The sequence below is a fragment of the Ornithodoros turicata genome, unplaced genomic scaffold (genome assembly GCF_037126465.1).
Source record: "Ornithodoros turicata isolate Travis unplaced genomic scaffold, ASM3712646v1 Chromosome45, whole genome shotgun sequence".
NCBI lineage: Eukaryota > Metazoa > Arthropoda > Arachnida > Ixodida > Argasidae > Ornithodoros > Ornithodoros turicata.
Genome location: NW_026999376.1, coordinates 573643 through 595040, shown reverse-complemented (window position 1 = coordinate 595040; position 21398 = coordinate 573643). Strand labels below are relative to the sequence as shown.

Below are 21398 nucleotides of genomic sequence, written 5' to 3'. Positions count from 1 at the left end.
TCTTTTTCAATTCTGTCTTAGCGCCGCGAAGCAACTGTGGCTATGACCAGCGTACAGACGTCGACAGATGGAGAGAGGAATGCGGGAATAAGTGACGGACAGGGGTGTGCGTCATGGGCAGACTTTAGGGGGACGTGCGCAGACAATTGTCCGGAATGTCTGCGGGAAAACCCAGGGAAAAGCTTAAACGGCAAAGCCGGTGGAAGAATTCGATCCTACCACCTCCCGGACTTCCCGCACGACCATGCCTACGAACAACGAGCGGATGTTTTTACCCGCCCGACCATGCCGCTGGTCGCTCAGTATCTTCACAGCTCGTCATACGTGATGTCGTCCACATCGGCTGGCAGCACGGACGCCGGGGGAATCATGGCGTAGAAGGTGTGTTGCGGAGCATTCGCACAAGTGTAGGGTTTGCTGATGTGCCGCCATTGCTGCGGGAGATGCAGATGCGGTGGCCGAAAATGAGCAACGCTGCCGGTAATGCCACGAAGCGGCGTGCGACAAAGCGTGCTAATATTCGGCAGGATGTTGAGAAACGCACGCCAAAGAGTATTGTGACTTTAACAGGAAATGAACGCGTTTGCGGGCAAAACCCGTGTTTCTGCACGTGACCCATGGCGACCTATGGTCCGGTTTGCCGTTGTGCCGCACGGAAATCACGTATGGCCACAGGCCTATTGGCATCTTCCAGCTTTTCCATATGCCTCGTGTCGAGCATTGATTGATAAGTCGTCTGTACGCTTGACAGAGACTGTACTCTTGCGTTCACCGCTTCCATTTCATGCTTCTCCCATGTACGCCTACCGTTCGCCTCGGTAAACGAGAGTCCTTCTGTCTTTAGAAAAACCCGTCATTTTGTAGCGCCAGGTTCGGAAGTCGTTCCCCTCGAGCTTCTCCAAGTGGTGAATCGACGTTTGTCCATCCGCCATGTTGTCGACCTTGACAGTGACCTTGAGGGGCCCTCAAAACCGTTCACGGCAAACTTCAAACGCGCGCTTTTTATGGAATGGAGCAATTTAGCCCGGACAAATTTCCGGCATGTTAGGTTCTCGACAGGAAAAACTATTTCCGGGAAACGAAATTATGGGTGTTCGGAAATTTTCATATAGTCCCTTTAAGGCACCGGAGAACGGTATTTAACACTGTATGTACGCAGCAATCGCCTAGTTATTTTGCGATGAGCCACCAAGCGCAAAGGCACGCTAGGTGCCACATACAGAGCCCTCCAGCTGGATTAAGTTCTTTATTGAAAAATATATATTAGCTCACACTTGACTAGAACACTAAGTGAACTTCATATGGTCACTAAGTCACATGGTGAACGTGCGCTGAAAGCTCTAGAATTTTTTCTCAGTTCTCCTGGCTGCTGATAGAATTTTTACAGAGCTCGTAGTTGTCATGTACAAAAATTCATTTCTCCAAGGTAGACGGATATAAACTTCCCGGCTTCGCTTGTACAAACAGCGCAGAAATTAAGAACCCACGCTCGCTGGGGTACTCGTTGCCGGAATGCTTTGCACATTTTTTGTGCTAGACGATAACCACGGAATTTCGCATTCTCTAGTTCTCTGCGTTTCCAGAACCCCAAGAGCCTACGGGTTTCGGCTGAAGGCGTGCCGAGGCCACCAAGAAGCGCGTGCCATCAGCCCGTACAGGGTTTGTGGTCACAAACACATTTCAGGAGTACGTTTCGGCTAGGCCGACTATATACGCATGCCGTCGAAGGTCTCACAGACGCACCAGTAGCGAGCAAATCGCATTCCTTGCAGTACTTTGCGAACTGGGCTGCCAGAAAGTCCACTTCATGTACCTTCATGTACCTTTCTGGAGGATGTCCTCTACTAAAGGGTTGAAAGTGCGAAGTCGATGTGCGTGTTATCTCGTCCCGCGTGTCGCCTCACTCCAAGTCATGTACCAACCAGCCCTATACATTTTGGGTCCTCTACTATATTCAAACTGTGGAATCTCGGGTCTAGATGCTGTGAGTGCCAGGTCACTGACAAGAAATGGATGCTCAAACTTTCTCAGCATTGCTCTTTTGAGTGTTTTTAAGAGCTCACTGTCGTCTTCACTGTCTGTGGGATATTGCTCTATTTCTCATCTTAGAACGAGGAGGAGGTTGAAGGTGCAGCCTGTTTGTGCTGACAGAAGCTCGACGGATGTACGGAATGTCTTCAGGAGCTGGTGCAGTTACGTTATCAAGGCCCATTCCTCTTGCCTTCGTAAAAGGCTGGTGTCCACAATGGACATGAGCTTTATCTGAGGGTCATAGTTCGTTGCGGCGCTCTCAAACATCGTCAACATACTGTGCCAGCGGGTGGGCGTATCGGATTTGATAGTAACATGTCTTCTTGGAGACACTGGGCTTGCTGCATATATGTGGAGCTCTGTTAGAGGCTCCGACGGGTACTGCTCATCGTTCTCAAGAATAATGTCTACTTCTGCAAGCTGAGAATGACAGTTCTTGTTTCGGCCTTGATCAAATCTTCAATTCGACGCGATTTTTCTTGCGTCGTTACGAAACAATGGCTCTGCTGACCTACCATAGTTGTCATCGTTCTCGTAGTTGTCACCGTGCGGTTTTAAGTCTTATGAAATGTGAATGAGGTTGCAGTGACGCTGAAAGGGTAAAATGTACGTGTACATAAAGGCTCATGGGCTCATGCAGAAAAAAAAAAAACTAAGCGATTTCGGCTAACGCCCTGAGTACGCAACGCGATCAATACCAGCACCGTGCGTCTTGATCCGGGGATCAAGATGAATTCTGTAGTGACCATGTTGGTTGAAAGTAATGACGATTGTGGGTCCTCAGTAGTTCCTCCAGTCAGTCACCCGTCGCCGGGGAGGACGAGGAAGCTCGGGTATGTTTTCGGTGACACGACGCACGCAGCCACATGTTCGGATTTAGTAAGCAGTACACTAGAGATCTGAAAACAGCAAACAACAACGGGTTACACATTCCTCCAATCATCTCATGCCCACCAGTGAAGCGATGTTCCTCAGCGTACTGCTTAAAAAGGTTTGCTGGTGAGGCCAAATCTCTAATGCAGATAGATGCGCGATGTTCCCCTGAAAACGACACCACAATTCGATCCTCGTTGACGTGGGTAGATAGTAAATAGGTCGATCCTTCCAGATGTCTTATCGCTGATCAAGGTGTGCGTTCTCAGTGACAGGGTGCACGAAGCCACATGTTCAGATCTAGTGACCAGTGCACTAAATATCTCAAAACAGGCAAACAACAACGTGTTACGCATTGCTCCAACCATACCATGCTCCTCACTGAAGTGATGCTTATCAGTGTACTGCTCTAAACGGTGTGCTGATGAGGCGGCATCCCGCGATGCAGATGGATGCGTGGCGTTCCCATGAAAGCAACACCGAAGTCCGATCGATCTCCATGGACGATCTACATAGTAAACAGGTCGCTGATCAAGGTGTGCGTTTTCGGTGATACGATGTACGCCACCTCATGTTCAGTCTCAGTAAGCAGTGCATTAAAGATGTGAAAACAGACAAACAGCAGCAGCTTACACATTGCTCCAACCATGCCATGCCTATCAGTGAAGTGAAGCTCCTCAGCGTGCACATTACAAGGAGCGACTGCAGGTTAGGAACTTTTGCAAACCCGTCCACGAGGATAAGGTTATAGAGGTTATGCACAGGTTCTGCTGAATTTTTGCCAATTAGGTAGCACGCTTTACGTCCGAACCGGCATCAGTGAAGGAGAATCAGAAGGAGAATCAGAGCATCAGAATGCACAACTTTCCCATTTAGCCCAAACTCATCGACGCACTTCGAGAGCTCATAAGCGATGGCGTCTCCGGTGTGCCTCTGTGTCATGTTTCTTATCGTCAGAGTGATTTCTTGCGGGTTAAGCCTTTCTACAAAGCAGAAAAAAGCTTCATATTAGGTGCAAAGTGTGGCTTCATATTTCGTACTAAATACGATTAGCACCGATAAAGTGCAGGTGAAAGTTATGTAGCTCCTTCTCCTGGAATTGTCCGTCCTGAGGTCGTAAGTCACCGCCATGAACCTGGGTCCTCGTTTTATTTGTGGTTTGACATGGTCGCTCATAACAGAATATATGTCCTTATGTATATATGGAAAGGCACCTCTAGAAAGAGTGTCGCGGTCGGGAATGTCTTCTGCTGATACGACTTACGGCCTTTCTGTAACATGAAATCCTGCTAGTAATACCAACGATAAGATCAATACATCGCACAGCACTGTCCCGCTTTAACAAGGTCGCTTTCTAAGCGCTCACCAAAAGATTACATAGCCTGAAAGCCACCCCCGTCTATAATGCTGAACGGCAGCAAGTCTCTATCAAAGGACCATGACTCGTGCTAGGGTGTTCTACTCATGAGCTGTGTTTCGAGATGTCTTGCTTGGAACAGCTTTGAACAACGTTATACTCCCCGTTCCCTTTTCGTTGAGGTGCAACAACACGTTGAGGTGTATCGATTAGCTTCTTACAGGTGTCTCAGCAGATTGGTTGTGCTCACTGAAGAGTTCTGGATGGGAACGACTGGCAAGCTGTTGGGCGGCTCTCCTACTAAATACAACAATACAGCGACTACAGTAGAAAAGTGCAGCCAAATATACCTTGATGCTTGATTCTTTTAAAGCAGTACGCTGAGGAGCGTCACTTCAGTGATGGGCATGGCATGGTTGGAGCAATGTGTACGCTGTTGTTGCTTGCCTGTTTTCAGATCTTTAGTGCACTGCTTACTGAGTTTGAACATGAGGCTGCGTACATCGCATCACCGAGAACGCACACCTTGATCAGCAATCTGCTTACTATGTACCCACGTCTACGGAGATCGGAGATCGGTGTTACTTTCACGGGAACGTCACGCATCTGTCTGCATCACGACATGCCGCCTCACCAGCACACCTTTTTAGAGCAGTACACTGATAAGCATCACTTCAGTGACGAGCATGGCATAGTTGGGCAATGCGTAACCCGTTGTTGTTTGCCGGTTTTCAGATATTTAGCACACTGCTCGCTAAATCTAAACATGTGCTTCGTGCATCCTGTCACCGAGAACGCACACCTTGATCAACGATAACACATCTGGAAGGATCGACTTATTTACTATCTATCCACGTTTACGAGGATCGGACTTTGGTGTTGCTTTCAGGGGAACATCGCCTTTTTGGCCTCACCAGCAAACCTTTTTAAAGTAGTACGCTGAGGAACATCACTCGAGTGGTGGGCATAGGATGATTGGAGCAATGTGTAACCCGTCGTTGTTTGCCTGTTTTCAGATCTCTAGTGCAGTGCTTACTAAATCTGAACATGCGGCTGCGTGCATCGTGTCACCGAGAACACACCCGAGCTTCCTCATCCTCCCATGCGACGGTTGACTGACTGGAGGAAGTACTGAGTACTCACAATCCTCATGACTTTCAATCAACATGTTAACTAAAGACCTCATCTTGGTCCCGGGATCAAGACGCACGACACTGCAGTTGATCGCGTTGCATACTCAGGGCGTTAGCTGAAATCGCTTAGTTTTTTTTTTTTTTTTTTTCTGCAGCCCGATGAGCCTTTATGTACACATATATTTACCCTTTCAGCGCTACTGCAACTTCATTCGCATTTCATAAGCTCACCTACAAACTCAAAGCTGCACGGTGACAACTACGAGTACGATGACAACTATGGTAGGCCAGTAGAGCCATTGTTTTGTAACGACGGAGAAAAATACCGTGTTGGTTTCGTCACCACGTGGAATGCAAACTCTCCGAATCACTTTTCCAACGCGATTTTATGATATATATAGGCAAATGGCGCACATTCCAACGAGCAGTATGTACCATGATAGCCTATCATGGAATTTATCCACCAGCTAGCCTGTATTTACGCCATTCTGTCAATGAGCAGTATGTATATCCGTGTACACGAATTTGAACGGTCACAGTGGCGAGCGGATGATGATGATGAACCTTCCGGCATCTAGCACGCTTCGTGGCAGACATCGGCTGCGAACAACGATCTTGTGCGTTCCGTCCAAACTATATACGAATACTTCGTCTAGCATGCTGTTTATCTATACAGGGTGTCCCAGAAAACGTGTCATTGAATTATAATAAAAAAACTACGCCACCTAGAATCATGCGGTCAACAGCATTTGTTCTTATTAGGTTTTTGCCACCTCCTAATGTGAATGTGATGTACTCCAAGTTTAATTATGTAAATATTCGCGAACTGAACTCGGAAATTTGCCAAGTAAAGGTCACTTTTTTACCCCATCAATATGAAGAGCGTGCCGAATTCACTCAAATTCATGATAATTCACAGTGATATTCACGAGCTGTCCCATCGGAAAAAATAGCCGAATATCATGCTTTTCGGAGCACGGACCATAGCGCGCGATGACTTTTTGAGCGCAATCGCTCTCAATGCGACGAAAGGAGGTTCCGAAGCCAGCCCACACAGTGATAGTAGAACAAGTAACAGTTCCTAAAATTGGGAGAGGGAAAGCATTATCCCAGCGAAAGTCTGGCGTGATAAGCCATGACTGTTTTATCTGTTTCTGCGATGTCGGGGAGGGCTGGGTTTGCAACCTCCTTTCGTCGGATTAACAAAGATTGCGCTGAAAAATTCGTCGTACGCTATTCTGTGCGACCTCCGTAGAGCATGATGTTCGGCTATTTTTTCCGATGGGATAGCTCCTGAATATCCCCGTCAATTATCATTAATTTGACTAAATTAGACACGCTCTTCACATTGGTTGGGTAAAAAAGTGACCTTTACTAGCAAATTTCCGACTTAAGCTCGCAAAAACTTACATAATTAAACTTACGTTACACGACATTCACATGAGGAGGTGGCAAAAACCCAGTAAGAACAAATGCCATTGACCGCATGATTCTAGGTGGTGAAGTGTTTTTATTAAAATTTAATGACACGCTTTCTGGGACACCCTGTATAGACAACCTATTAAAAGAAATTATCATTACCACTACTTAATATACCGTACGGTACAACGTGAAACGTTTTAAAAAGAGTTATCACTTACATAAGTGCATACATGCGAAGACGGCAAGAAAGCACTTGACCGCAATCATTTCTTTAAGGTGCGCTCCGGATGAAAGTTAGACTTAATGTATCTTACACTGGGTATTTCTGTGATAGTGATAGGCTTCTGGAGAATGTCAGATGTTACCTCATGGAAGACGCGAGAAAAAAAGGAGGGGACGATAATACCGTCGTAGAGATTGCAACGGCTTTACTGAGCACCTCCACAAGAATACGAAAGGAGCAGAATTCGATTAAATATCAGAGGTTGCTATCGTGATAGGCACGCTTCAAACACAATAGAAAAGAAAAATCGATGTTATTACATCGCCGTAGGTTCCAAGAGAGGCAGGTTTCGCGAGAATATGCATGTGCGTAAGAAAATTGTATGTCAAAACGAGACAGCAAAGGTTGCTTTCATGAAAGGTGTTCCTCACGTGAATGGTCATATTGCTGCACTGCTATGGGTGGTTGGATTGCAGTTGTTGTTGCAGAAAAAATATTTCAGGAGGAGATACTGCGGTAACTTTACCTGAGGGAAGAGGATTTCCCACTCGTGTTCCTCTCTCAAATGCACTACCAAAGGTGCGGTTTCGGGGATGTTGAACCACCAGCACCCGAAACGCCCCTCTGGCTACGCCTCTGTTGGCTTGCTTTATAAGAGAAACAAAAGAGAGGTTGTTTATATTGGCGCCTGCTGTTCGTACTTAAAAGCACGATAAATATCATGCAAAGTAACTTTTCTCAGGGGCAAGTGGTTTCCGCCACCGTACTTCTATTTCTTTTTGGGCACCTAAACCATAATAAAGTTGTATTATTATTTGTACGTGTTCCAGATGGTGTACGGAGATAACCTTTGCCATTGTTGGATCACTGTGGCTAGTGGTGATTCCACACTCTTAAAAATGAACTTCACCTCATAGCACGGCCCTAGCCAACCAAAATCTCGAATGATTTCGTTATCTGGCCTGATTTGTTGAAAACGGGAGGCGTACGCCTTTTCTGTGACAATTATGAGCAGCATAAGCGTCACAGAAAAGGCGTACGCCTCCCGTTTTCAACAAATCAGGGCAGATAACGATATCTTTTGAGATGATGGTTGGCTAGGAGCATGCTATGCGGTGAAGTTGATTTTTAAGAGTGCACTCAACATCATGGTCGACAATATGAATGTTCTTGTGCAGGAACCTGTCTTGCTGTACAATTACCCAATCAGCAGGGATGGTTGACAGAATGTAAAATCTACGTTGAATATCGTTGTAGTATGTGAAACGCGAATTACCAACATGAATTTCAGGCATACTCTCTTAGAAAAGAACTTCAGCGCATAGCACGCTCCTAGCCAACCATCATCTCGAATGATATCGTTAGCTGCACTGATTTGTTGAAAACGGGAGGCGTACGCCTTTTTTGTAACAATTATGTAGAGCATAAGTTTCACAGAAAGGGCGTACGCCTCCCGTTTTCAACAAATCAGGGCAGATAACGATATCATTCGAGATGATGGTTGGCTAGGAGCGTGCTATGCAGTGAAGTTCATTTTGAAGAGTGTATTGTACGTAAAATTAGTAAATTAGTAATTAATTAGTAAATAGTAATCACTTAGTAATTAGTAAAATTGTACATAAAATTAGTAAAGTAGTATTCTTACTAAATTAGTACGTTAAAAAATTATAAAATTATATTGTACGTAATAAAGGGGTACAACGCAGACTAAAGGTCAGCTACGCCGATATCCTGAACCGTTCGAAAAGGTTGTGATATTCTGAAAGCCCACATCGAACTCTCCCCAAAATGCACCTTCATTATCCGCTTTCGGTACAGCACCACGTCAAGAAAAAAAAACGGATAATTCATTCTGAAACACACATGGGCGCAGACATGTGTTACGATGTAGATGCACCCGAACGGGCACTGTGACGTGTACGCGCTTTCGTACTTGTCAGTGGATTACAGCTATGACATATCTTGGCTTCACGTAGCTGTGCTTGAAGAAGGCGGACGACATGTGACCCGATGTTGGTGAATGTGAACAGGTCAGTTTCACATTTAGAAATTGTAAAGCACCTCCACAAATGTAGCAGTTGCGTCCCCATGTGGGATGTCTCCGTTGTCTTGGGAAGAGAGCTGAATGACCTGAAAAGCAGCAGGCTTTCTCTATCTAGGTGGTATTGGCTTGACCCATTGTAGCTCACGTGACAATAACGTGTAAATTACCGGGAGCTCTATTGGACGGAGCTTCCGTAATTAGACAGCGGCTACCCTCCTCTCCTATCGAAAGAGTGCTTAATGCGCAGCCGGGTTCCACTGGTTCCGCGATTAGTAAACAGTGCAGCAGCTGCGAACTCATTGGTGAACCTAGCTCTGTTCGATGTTGTGACTGGAATTTGTCGTTTGTGTTTTGTGAGCTCGAACATGCAGTTTGTATCAGCTCGTGTTTGTGTTAGCCCCTTTATGGCAACTGCACCAGGTAGGGACACGTATCTTAGGAAACTGACTGACGGTTTCGACAGCCGTTTTAGCAACAAAATACCGACAACGTTTCATGTTTGCAGGAGAAAAAAAGCGTGCTGTCGTGTATATGAGAAGCAACATAATGGCATGGGATAAGCTTCACGTACGATTTATCGATGTGTAACACCGTCGCCGACATTACGGAACGACGAGGGACGTAAAACGAAATACAAATGACATTTTAAACTTTTTGTGATATTCTGTACATTTTCCAGAAGTTTTCTTTCAGTCGCACACTCTCATATCATGCTGCATCATGGGAACCAGAAAAATGGAAAGGCGCGCACATGCTTATTTTCCCTACAATGTAGTTGGTTGCTTTATTCATCTAAAATCGGATAGCTCGATGGAACAACAAATGAGCGGCTCTTCTACATACAGTTTACTGAGGTCCGTCACCACCCACATTTATGGACGACCATACGTAAAATGGACCCACGGAATGGGGAGCTTTCCCACCAAGTCCTGTTGTTTGTGTTACAACGCTTGTGTCCTTTCTGGAATTTTTTTTTCGTGCGCTGCCTCAGTAACGGACGTTCCTGCACCTAATGCTTACCTGCCTGTACATTGAGCCATGCTCTAAGTAAGCCTGCTCGTCTGCTCTCTGGTAACATCTCCGCGGACCTAATGCGGTCATGGACTGGAGTCACCGTGTACCCTGTTCAGCTAACAGCTGCTGTTTGTGAGTGCGACTGTGCGGCTTGTCAGTTTTCTTGCACACACTCTACGACAGGTGTCAACAAAGCTTTCAGAGGCCCTATCCTCAGAGATGAACTTCATTGCATGAAACAATATGTGGCATACATTACGCCAAATGATAATTATTGCTGTTGATCAAGTTACACGTTTTGTGGAAATTAGGAGCGCGAAAGAGCGATTCAAAATGTGTTAGCGATGAAGTCACATCTTGAGAGTGCACCGTCATCAAGTCACTCATTTGTACAAGTACTCATGGTTTTCATTTGCATCACCAAACCGCTGGATCAATTCATTCCACTATTTAATTTACAATCATTAGCATATGGCACAAGCGCAATAGTTTCTAGAAAATGTTCAGAGCAATGCAGTCGGCGCTTTCGCAATGAACACCAACCGCTAAAGTTAATATATGAATTAGCAAAATACTTTCAAAAACAATGTGTTCAGCGGCGTAGTTTTCCTGGCACTGCACAAAGTCACCCGTAGATGAGGATAAATCATCCAGCGAGTCTCAGTAACACGTCGTATATCACACAGCATCATGCGCAGCAGGTAGAGGTCGTGTCCACTTTAGCAGTGCCTCTGGTGAGCGGTAGAGGAAGAGAAGCTTGGCGAACAGGTCCTCTTCGAGAAGTAGTTCTCTGCTCTGCCTCACAAGGTAGATGTCGTGGCATAGCTGTAAGATTCTGTCCACGTTAGGTGCATCATCGAGCATAATGTCAAATGCAGAGGTCGCCCAGAAACCGCGCAGCAACTGTGATATGAGGACCACGAACGTTGTGTAAATGCCTATGATCCTGCAAATAGGAAAGAAACATCGAAATGCAGGCGCTTTGTATGGTTTTCAACTCATTCCATTCACCACGTTGATAGAGCGCGATCTAATCCATAGTCTCTTTTCATACAGATGCAGGACATGCAGACTCAGAGCCGTTCATGGTGAGAGTGCGGCCATTTGGAGGAGCCTGTTCTGAAGAGAGCGACTTGAGGTCACGCGTTGGGCGGTACAAAGGCCAGCGCCGCGATTTTAGAGCGGACCTTGAAATTACCCCATCGCTATCCCAGCCAAGTGGGTGGAGCGGTGAGGTGTGTGAGAGTTGTTCGCTACAAGTATTACTTTAATCGCAACTTTTTTTTTTTCAACAACGAGGTAGCAATCCCACTACCTTTTAAATTTGTTACGGAACAAGTACTTCCGTGGGTGGCAGAGCGCACTTGAAACGATACTACTAATTTCACAGCATGACGACGACCTTTTCACCACACACATTTCTTACATGAGCTCTATACAAAAAGGCTGTACATGCATCCATATGTTCTGTAATTTCACTCGAGTTCTGTCACGGTGTTGCTGAATGAGGTCAGGGCTTTCGCAGCATACTCTGGATTCTATAGCTGAGGAACCTTGTGGCACTGAGTCATACACAGGTATTCTCAATGCCAGTTTGCATAAAAAGCGACAAAAACCTTGGATTCCTTGTCATGCGCCACTACCGCGTACGTAATCTTCTCACCCTTCACTTGACGCACTACTACTGCATTACTTTGCCTATATAAAATGGAGAGACGATGGCCTGCTGTGGATGCGGAATATAAATGAAAACATTATACTAGTAAAATATAGCTGGGTAGTCTTTTGTGTAGTGCGTTGTGCGTAGTGATTAATAATTGGGGGTTTACGTCGCGAGACAGCTGAGATCATGAGCGACGCCACAGCGGTCGGTCTGTGGATTGCTTTTGCCCACCTGAGGGGTCTTTAACGTGCGATGAAAGCTCATCACACGGCACCCCGTATTTAACGTTCCTCGCGGAAGACGGCATGTATAAGCAACTTGTACCCTGCCACCAAGCTGCTGGCGTCCTCGGCCGGGATCGAACCCGCGATCTCGGGATCACAAGGCGAACACGGCACCGACTGTGCCACCGAGGCCTGTGCGTTGTGTAGTAGTATAGTAAAGTGTCGTATAGTAACGTAGTTTAGTAGTAAAGTAGTTTTGATGAGTAATGGTAGTGGGGAACTGCGTTCCATTGAAAGCCGGGTGTGAATATCCAAATTTCGCCGCTTTTTGTTTAATAACGAGCACCAGTATCACGTCACGTTAATGTCGTAACGGGTATAACACAGCTCTGACGCCACAGCGATCCCACATTTCCGTGTGGCGACAGATAACAAAAAAAGCCAATCAGAAATGCCTCTGCTCTGTCCTTGTAATGATGTGACCTTGGTCATGCCTTACGAGGATGCCATGGTGTGCGTAACGATTCTCGAAATCATGGCTGCTCATTCTCTATCCTTCATTAGGTGGTTCAAAGAACGGTCCAAGTCAAATCGAGTGGCGCCGATATTTCCACATCTACTTTGGTCTACCAACACCCAATCATGGTATTATTCGCTTTTCGCCTCTAGGTATGTGTACTTCGTCCCACACTCTCCAACAAGCGAGCAACACCACATCGTTAGCGGAGTACTTTATGTAAGTCAGTAGAGAGTTTTAGATAGGATGCGTGAGAATAGAAAAAGTACAAGTGCAAGCACCATAATGCACGCAGCAGCCGCTTTCTGCGCATGGATTATAGGATAGGGTTTCCATGACGCGGAGCAGTGCACTTTGTCAGTAAAACCAGTTTTATGTTTTGATGCAGAATAGGTAGAAAGCGATCAAAAATCAGCGCTGCATCTCTGTCCTTCAACTGGAGCACTGCACGAGCTCGGGCTTACCAGAGAGCAAGACCCATCCCGTGGGCCAGGCCGGGTAATGCCTTCTTTCTGTGGGCCTCGGCTGGGCTCGAGTTCAACCATTATGGGCCTGGGCCTAGGCCGGGCTCGAGCCTGTGCTGCCCCACTATTGGTTAGCCACGGTCAACTTTTACAGCTCGCTACCGCTTCAGACAAGTCGCCTCTCCCCACTGCAGTGCTGTTGATGATCTAGAGTACATTCTTCTCCATCGCCCACACTACCAACCTTCGAGTAGACTCCCGCCTCCTCTCTCTCGCAAAATCGCTTGGTCCCTGGCCACGTCCAGCACACCAACGCTTTGCCCTCAAGGATCTCTTCATCTTTCTGAGCACCACATGACTTCAACCCTTATTGTGAAGGGGCTCATTGTTCCATTCCCCGCATCACCACCAGCAATGGGGTAGAGTATCGCCCCCGGCGATGAGACCCCCCCAGCCATCATCCCGTAACAAAGTTGTTGTTGTTTTACAGCCCGCTACACTGGGCCGAGCTAGGTAGACTACAAATTTCATGGGCTCAGGTCGGGCCTGGAAGCCTAGAAATGTGTCGGGCTATGTATGGAACACTCAGGCCGGCCACAGGCAGGTAAATCAAAGGAAGACCAGGCCATTTGAGCAGCACCGCCCAACTGCAAGTACTCCATAACACTTGTTGACTATTTTTCGAAATGGCCTGACGTCAAGTTATGTTCAAATGCTATGACAGACTCTTTTGGGGTTTCCCCGGGCCCTTTTTGCGCGTGAGTGTTACCCTGACAACATCGTCACTGACTATGGAAGTCAGTTCACGTCTCATGACTTCGAACGCTTTCTTACGGACGGAGTCATCGCGCATTCATTTTTGATCAGTTTATTATCCTGGCGCAAACGGACTCGTAGAAAGGTTCAATCGTGTACTCAACGTCCACATTCAACTGACCGTTTTGGAATAAGGACCACCTCAAGCAACAGTGACAGAGTGCATCGGCATCTACAGGTGCACCCCACTTGCAACCACTGGTTGTTCCCACGCTGAACTATTGCAGGGCAGAAAGCTACGAACACGACTGGACATCAGAGAGTTACCTTATCCTATACTTCAGGAGGGTACTGCTAAGGCCTGCGAAGGCAATGAAGGACTTACGTGACTGCGTCCACAAGAAGCAACAGCAAAGCAAACTGTATACGAAGTTGCAACGAAGAGCGAAATCCTGAAAGCTCTGTGTAGGTGACTATTTACGCGCAAAGAAGTCAGGACGTAGACGAAATGGAATGTTATTCTACTCGCGCCCCTTAAAAATAGTGAGGTAGAAATGAAAACACCTGGAACTACTCGAACTTTACGTCCGTCCACATTCGACCCTTCGAACAGAATACCTCCTCACTTCACGGACGCGGATCTTTTCCTATACTCACAAACGGCCATGGATGCCCGTTTAGCTCCAGTCTCACGCACAGAGGGACCTCACTCGGTACAGACCCCACAGATTCCCACCGCTACTGTCTCAGATTCAGCAACACCAGGGATTGGAAGTAAACTACGCCAGAGCGACGTCTCCTTCCTCCTCGAAGGCGACGCCCTTCTACCAAATTTGGTGTCGTTTCTTTTTTACGCGCGCGATAGAAGCAGGTGATGTCAACCTTCTGGCTGTTTTCATCCTCTTACGGTCTTTTCGTTTCTTTCTTTGTATTTTTTTTCTCGACATTGTTCACGCTTCTATGGGGAGAATATGTTGTTTATATCAGGCTAGCGGAAGGTACCACAGTGCTGTTGTCTCTGAATAAGGAGAAAGTTGTTGGTGCGATGGCATGGAATGACACGCTGACGATACCATTCCTGGGGAACATAATTTATGTCCCGAGTAAAAAGCGTCACAGCGTGGCTATGTTTTTCATTATGGAGGTGATTGCCACGCTTTTCTGTCCGCTTTTATTGACTAAATGCGTCATTGTGCGTTGCCGCAACGCGTTACGTGCGCTAACGTGGGTATACCTTACTGCATACATTCTGTACGTCTAGTTACAAATAAGCACGCTTCATTTGAGTATCTTTTGTATGCAAGAACCAGTTTCTTTCCTCTTCCTAAATTTTTTTCCGTCGTATTTTTTTTTTTTTTTGCATATAGCATTGAAAATAGAAGTTTCACCACGTTCTTTATGCACGCTTCCCGAATACATTTCGAGCATTATCTTCGGGCCCGTACGGTCGTTTTGCGGAAAGGCTGACATGCTCCAAACTAGCTTCCAAATATAAACGATTACGAAGAGAAAACGACTGCGAACTAAAAGGGCCATCGCTCTTTATAATTGTACGTACCCTTGGTGGGCAGATGTCTTGGAGTACACCTTTTCACAGAAGACGATGACTTTTAGGTGGGGACATGAATATTGCTCGCTGGACAGGAATGGCGGGCTGCACTGTTTCTCGAGCTCCCACCACTCACTGGGGGTGCTCATGTTATTGAACGTGCCGGAGTGGAGACGCAGTGCTACATCCTGGTATTTGAGGTCTGGATAATACATGGTTGCCACTTCCAGTTTACCATCCGACAGCGTGAGGTACCTCGGGAGTACACCACGCAATATAACGTCACTCGTTTCATCTCCCGAAATCGCACGTGCGAGTTCTTGCCGCAATGTAGAATCCAACAGTGGTACGACTTGCATGGTGCTTTTGGTGCTTTCTGTTTGAAAGCCAGGGATGTCGTCTGCTATCATACGCGTCAGCTCCCACTTTATGCTCATATGAACCTCCGTTGCCGAAAGGTTAAGCTCTTCAATCAGTCTGTTCCGAGCGGGAGGGCTGATGGTCCAGAAACCTGTGGCATTGCCATTGATGCTCACCACAGCGACGTCTTGCGAATCGTAGCGACTCAGGAATGCCCGAGTGCCGTGTCTTGACTTGTACTTGCTCTGAAATAACAACGTTATAATCGCTGTACGATGCTGTTACTGCGTTGCTATAGAAACGAGGTCGGCACAGGAAGCTCTCGTTCCGGAGGGCACAGCGACAAGCTTATTATTTTGCTGTCCGACATTCTAAAATGACAATCTATTCTACGTGCTTTGTCGCAAGCATGCCATGTACTCTCGAAAAAAAAAAAAGAACTTCAGCATGATGGAATTTTATAGAAAGGCCATAGCGATCCAGTGGAATCCTCGCGGCCTAACAAGCTCCCTGATTTTAAATCTCATCTACAACAGTACAGATTCGCTTTGACAGCTGTAATCGATGGCATGGCATGGATGCTGCACACCGCGTTAGATATACGTTCTATCGATCTGATGAATCCTCTGACAGAAGAACAGCGCTATACGTTCGTAATGACCTCGCTGCTGCACCCATAGGGCCAGTTTGTCATCGCTCTTATGTCACCTGGAACACGCGCCTTGGGCACAAACTGTTAACAGTCGTCAGTGTCTATCTACGTCCCGTGGTACAGGTTCCGTGGACTGACTTCGAACTCTTATTCAGTTCAATGGGATCCCGAGCGCTCGTGCTGGGTGACTTCAATGCTCATCATACGGCCTAAGGGAAGCCGTAGGACAGACGGCCAGGATAGGAGGTTGTTAGAAGCAATGGAGAATGCTCACATGTACACTTAACAACCGACAGCCAACGTATATGCGATCACCAACGTCACTGGATGTATTAGGTCTTTCGTGGTGCTCAGCGGACATAATTCGCTACTTGTCGTGCGCTACCGATGTCGACACCCGAGGTATAGTGACAACTTTCTTCTATGTATACTTCTCTTCGCACGATAGACTGCCTCTCTCAGCCACTACTGGGCGAATTTCTTTCATGAACTTGAGGCGCTTTCGTACCGGCCTCCGAACACCTGTGCACACCGGTACGTCCCCAGAGGCCCTCTCGCAAGCCATTCGTTGCGCCATTCAGGAAGCGGTGATCCTGTCTAAAATGGTAACAGGTCACGTCGGTCACTCTCCAGCAATTAACCACCTTAGGGCATTACGTCGACGAGCAGAAACAAAGGCTAGTCGAACAGGGCAACTTCTTGACATTGTTGCATACCACCGGATGAAAGCTAAAGTAACACGAGAACTTAAGAAATAACACCCGAAGCGTTGGCGTAAGTTTTGTCAACACCTTTCACCGTTAGACCTGGCCACAAAGATCTGGAGAACAATTTGATCTCTGAAGGATGCGCCCCCACAAAAGAACCTTATCGCGGCACTGGCTATCGTTAAGGGCATACACGAAAATACACTAGCGGCAGACTTCTCAGTCGTACTAACGACGCCGGCAGCTGCCTCGACGACTGCGGTACACAGCAGTTTTGTCCAGAACTTGACGGCCAAAATTCACCAAGACTGGCCCCATCCACCGGAGGTTATGGACCGTGACTTCATTCTAATCGAGCTAAAGATAGCGTTGAAACTTGTGAATGTGGGCTCGTCCTCGGGACCAGATAAAACCACCCATGCTGCACTGCGAAACCTTAACGGGCGATCACTCCGAGCTCTCCCTCATGTCTATAATACGTCTTGGAAACAGGGATCTCTACCATCTACTGGAAGGAGGCAAAACTGGAGGAGGCCTGAAACCAGGCAAACCCCCAAATGTCTTGTCCTATTTTCGCCCTGAGAGCCCGACAAGCTGTGTGGGAAAACAGATAATAATAATAATAATACTGAAATGGAGAGAATGGTTTTCCATCGTCTCGACTGGTGGCTCGAACAGCAAGGTACGTTCCCTCACGAAATGGCTGGCTTTCGTCGCCACCGAAGCCCTATGGATCCAGTTCTCGATCTCGTTTCAACAGTTCCACATGCACATGCACATCAGCGGATCCTTGTATCAGATTTCCTAGACATCAAGCGCGCTCATAATACCGTCTCGCACACTTGTATGCTGCACGCCTTGCGCTTTTTTTGGCGTGGCTACTGTGCTTTACAGCCTTCCAATCTTGCTCGGGGTTTGCACAACATATTCTCTTCGGACCCTGTTTGCCCTAAGCCTTCGTCACTGCCTTGGTGTTCCCATAATGGCTGAAACACGCCAAGTCCTGTCTGAAGCTGGTGAGCTGGTGGTGGAGGTTCTTCGTGAGCGTGAAACGGCTCGGCACTGCACACATTCCGTGCACACATTCCCCGTCACCCGCTCCTCCGGAAAATTCGACACCGTTCTGAAGGTGATTTCCATCGGGTAGCGCGGAGGACACGCCAGACTCTCACTGGCTGCATAGCTAAGGACGTTATACTTGCGGGCGCCCCCTGGTCTCTGCCTGTACAACCCACCTTCGGACGTCTTCTGGACCTCCAGGAACGAAGAGATCAGGTTCCCCCTGAAGTACTTCGAACCCACTTTTGTGCTCCGGTAGACGCAAAGTTCTCTACCTCTGCCGCAGCATAGACCGATGCCGCATCTCGAAATGGCAAGTCCTATGCCATGTCATGTCATACTTTTATTTCTGCAGCGCATCGTTGATTTTACCCCGCGAGAATGGGTAGTGATCACTGACTCTAAATCTGCACTGCGAGCAATTGAAAACTCTGGCATCCGAGGCTCACCGCACCGTTGGTGACGGATGTGTTACTGATGTGTTACGGATGTGTGACTTACAACCTTGTCTACGGATCTGGGGACAGGCTGGTTCTCCATTGGGTTCTAACCCATTCCGGTGTCCAAGGGAATGAACAGGCCGACACCGCCGCTGAAGCAGCTCTCTTGTCTCAGAGGCGTACGCCTATTGCGCTGCTGAAAAGAGGTCGTCGTTCCGTACATCGACGCCTTGTAACCCCTCTGGCTACCCGCCAACGGACCGCTGACATTCTCCCCCCAGCCATGCTGAGCAGGGTTGATCGAGCGCTCGCATTCCGCATGCCTCGACATACCTGTCGTCAAGATGCCGCATTACTTCATCGAATGCGCCCCGATGTGTCTTATGCAACGCAGTGGTGCTAGCGCTTGAGACAAGTTGCCTCTCCCCAATGCTGTCGCTGCGGTGCTGTAGAACATCTAGAAGCACATTCCTTTCCATTGCCCACACTACCAACCTTCCCGAACCGTACTCTCCGGATCCCTTAACGAGCGAGACTATCGCCCCCCCCCTCTCTCTCACACACAAAATGGCTTCGTCCCTGGCCACATCCAGCCTACCAACGCTCTGCCCTCAAAGCCCTCTGGACCTTTCTGGGTACCATAGGACTTCAATTGTTATTGTAAGTGGGCTCATTATTTCATTCCCCTCATCACAACCAACGATGAGGTAGAGTACCGCTCCTTGCGATGAAACTCCCCATTCATCATCTCACAATGAGGTTCACGAAAAGTGTTTTCAACAAATGGGGTGCAGAACGATGTCATTAAGAATCAGGGCTGCGGAGGTGCCACTCCGGGGTTGTAATGATTCCGGAATCATTCCAGATTTATCAGAGCCCGGAATGGAACTGGAATGGAATGGCGGAAACTGTCCTGGGAATGGAATGGGAATGGAATTAGGCATTTTTTCGCAGGCGGAATGGAATTGGAATGTAATGATCTCGGTGCCACACGGTCAAGAGCGATGGTTTCCTTTGGTTCTAAGAAAAAATAAAAGGGAGATTTTGGCTTCACTAGTGTGAGGCCTGCAACACCGCACCACTTGCACCAGTTACTTTAGTGGTAAAACTCCTGTCATGATGATGCTAATGAAGAGGAGGAGGAGGAGAGCCAGATAACCTTGTCTTTGCGCTTTTTCTGTGCTGGGCAATATCAATCTCCTCTGTAGCACTGCTGGGCTAGCTAGTACGGTTACCGGCCCTAATTCTTTTATCGGTGGAATGGAATGGGGTTGCCAAGCCATTCCAGGAGGGGGAATTGACCACACCTTTTCATTCCGAGGAATTCAAAGGAATGGAATCGCAAATCTCCATTCCTCGGAATGTAATTGGAATGGAATGGGCGATCCCATTCCGCAACCGTGTTAAGAATTATGGTTGTTTAGGAGTGTGCTATGCTGTCAAATTCTGTTTTAAGTATGTGACTCGACGAAGATGGTAGGTGTGGCGCCTTTTGTATATTAATAGTATTTTTATGCTTGGCATGTATTTGGTGTATTTTTGTATTTTGTAGGAGTCAATATTAGTTGCACAAAAACGGCCATACGACATGCCTTCTCGTCAGTGCACAGACCACAGCATCATTCTGGTCGGCGCAGGGCGAGGTGTGGTACAGCATCGTAGTGCAATTGTGTATACGAGGGGAACGACAAATAAAAACAGATTCCGAGGTCTGGTATTTCTACTGATCTTTCGCGTTATATTCGGCGGTATAAAGGACGTTACCAGGACGGAACGACGTTTTATGCTTCAACGGAATTCAATGCGCGGTTACACGCTTTCAGCGGTATCTGCCTCGATGCACACCTGCATAATACATACCTTCATACGCAGCCAGGTATCCTGGGACATGGGTTGCAGATCGTCATCCTGAAGGCTGGCCTTGAAGAGCGGCTCATAGTTTCCAATGCGTATCTCAATTTTACACTGAGAAGGCAAAAGCGACTGACCTACGGTATCATACAGTATAGCCTGCGTAAGTGGATACCATATCACTAGCATAATAGCGAACAGGAGGATGCCACCCAGGCAGTACTTCGTCAGCGAATCACGGTTTTCCCCTCGTGGTGTTGGGTAGTCCTCTTCTGCGCGTCGCACACACTTCACGAAGAAGATTTTGGAGAATATGTCCTCCATCTTGAGCCAGTAACTGAAGCTCAAGGTTGTATCCGTCCACAACCAATCCATGAGAGCGCGTAGCTCGTAAAGGAACGGCACCAACATGTACCTGGAATAGAGGTTTTACATCAGATAAGTACAGTACGCTTAATCGAACACTGTAAGGCCCCTTCCTAGTCGTGTCCAAGCGAGAGCTTTCCAGCTACGTCTTCTTTCGTATGGAAAAGCGAAATAGGCTCAAGACATCATGGTAGAGGGTTCTAAAACCCTCAAGAGGAGAACTATATGCTCCTAGTGTGCCTTCATGCGCAATGTTTGTCACAGGTATTGATAATGAGGGGCGTGCGCCCCTTTTTTGAACACCCCACATATCGGTTGGCTGTCGCAAAGAGGCTTTTGTCTAGCTCTTTCCCGAACTAACCCGTGTGCATCTTGAAACAGAACTTGACCGCATGGCACGCTCCTAGCTAACCACCACCCCGAATGTCATCGTTCTACCGCGATTGGTTAAAAACGTACGCCTTTTTGTGGCATTCATGCAATTATGGTAGTTGCCAGAAAAAGGCGTACGTCCGCCCATTCTGTGCAATGAATGACCTTCTGCAAGCGGTATGGTGGATTTCTAGTGTACCGTGTCATTCTGCACACTAAAAAAAAAAAACAGAGCTGCACTACACAACACGCCCGGTACAAGCCCAATGATTGAATGAAAGGCGAATGATAGAGTGATTGCTTCCGGTTTGAGTGGAGAGC

The 21398-nt window shown here is 47.3% G+C and overlaps 2 protein-coding genes across 2 annotated transcripts in view; both read right to left on the bottom strand.

Annotated features, from left to right (window-relative positions):
* The window catches only part of LOC135374165 (uncharacterized), a 28069-nt gene extending 20860 nt beyond the window's left edge, over positions 1-7209 (bottom strand). The window contains exon 1 of the mRNA XM_064607178.1: positions 7035-7209. Within this exon, the coding sequence (XP_064463248.1) occupies positions 7035-7083 (49 nt within the window). The 5' untranslated portion in view covers positions 7084-7209. The remainder of the gene's footprint in view (positions 1-7034) is intronic.
* A 3120-nt stretch (positions 7210-10329) lies between these two features.
* Positions 10330-21398, bottom strand: part of LOC135374164 (piezo-type mechanosensitive ion channel component-like) — a 123867-nt gene continuing 112798 nt past the window's right edge. The window contains exons 37-39 of the mRNA XM_064607177.1: positions 20349-20754; positions 15280-15875; positions 10330-11043 (exon numbers count right to left, since the gene is read on the bottom strand). Coding sequence (XP_064463247.1) covers positions 10776-11043; positions 15280-15875; positions 20349-20754 — 1270 coding nt within the window. The 3' untranslated portion in view covers positions 10330-10775. The remainder of the gene's footprint in view (positions 11044-15279; positions 15876-20348; positions 20755-21398) is intronic.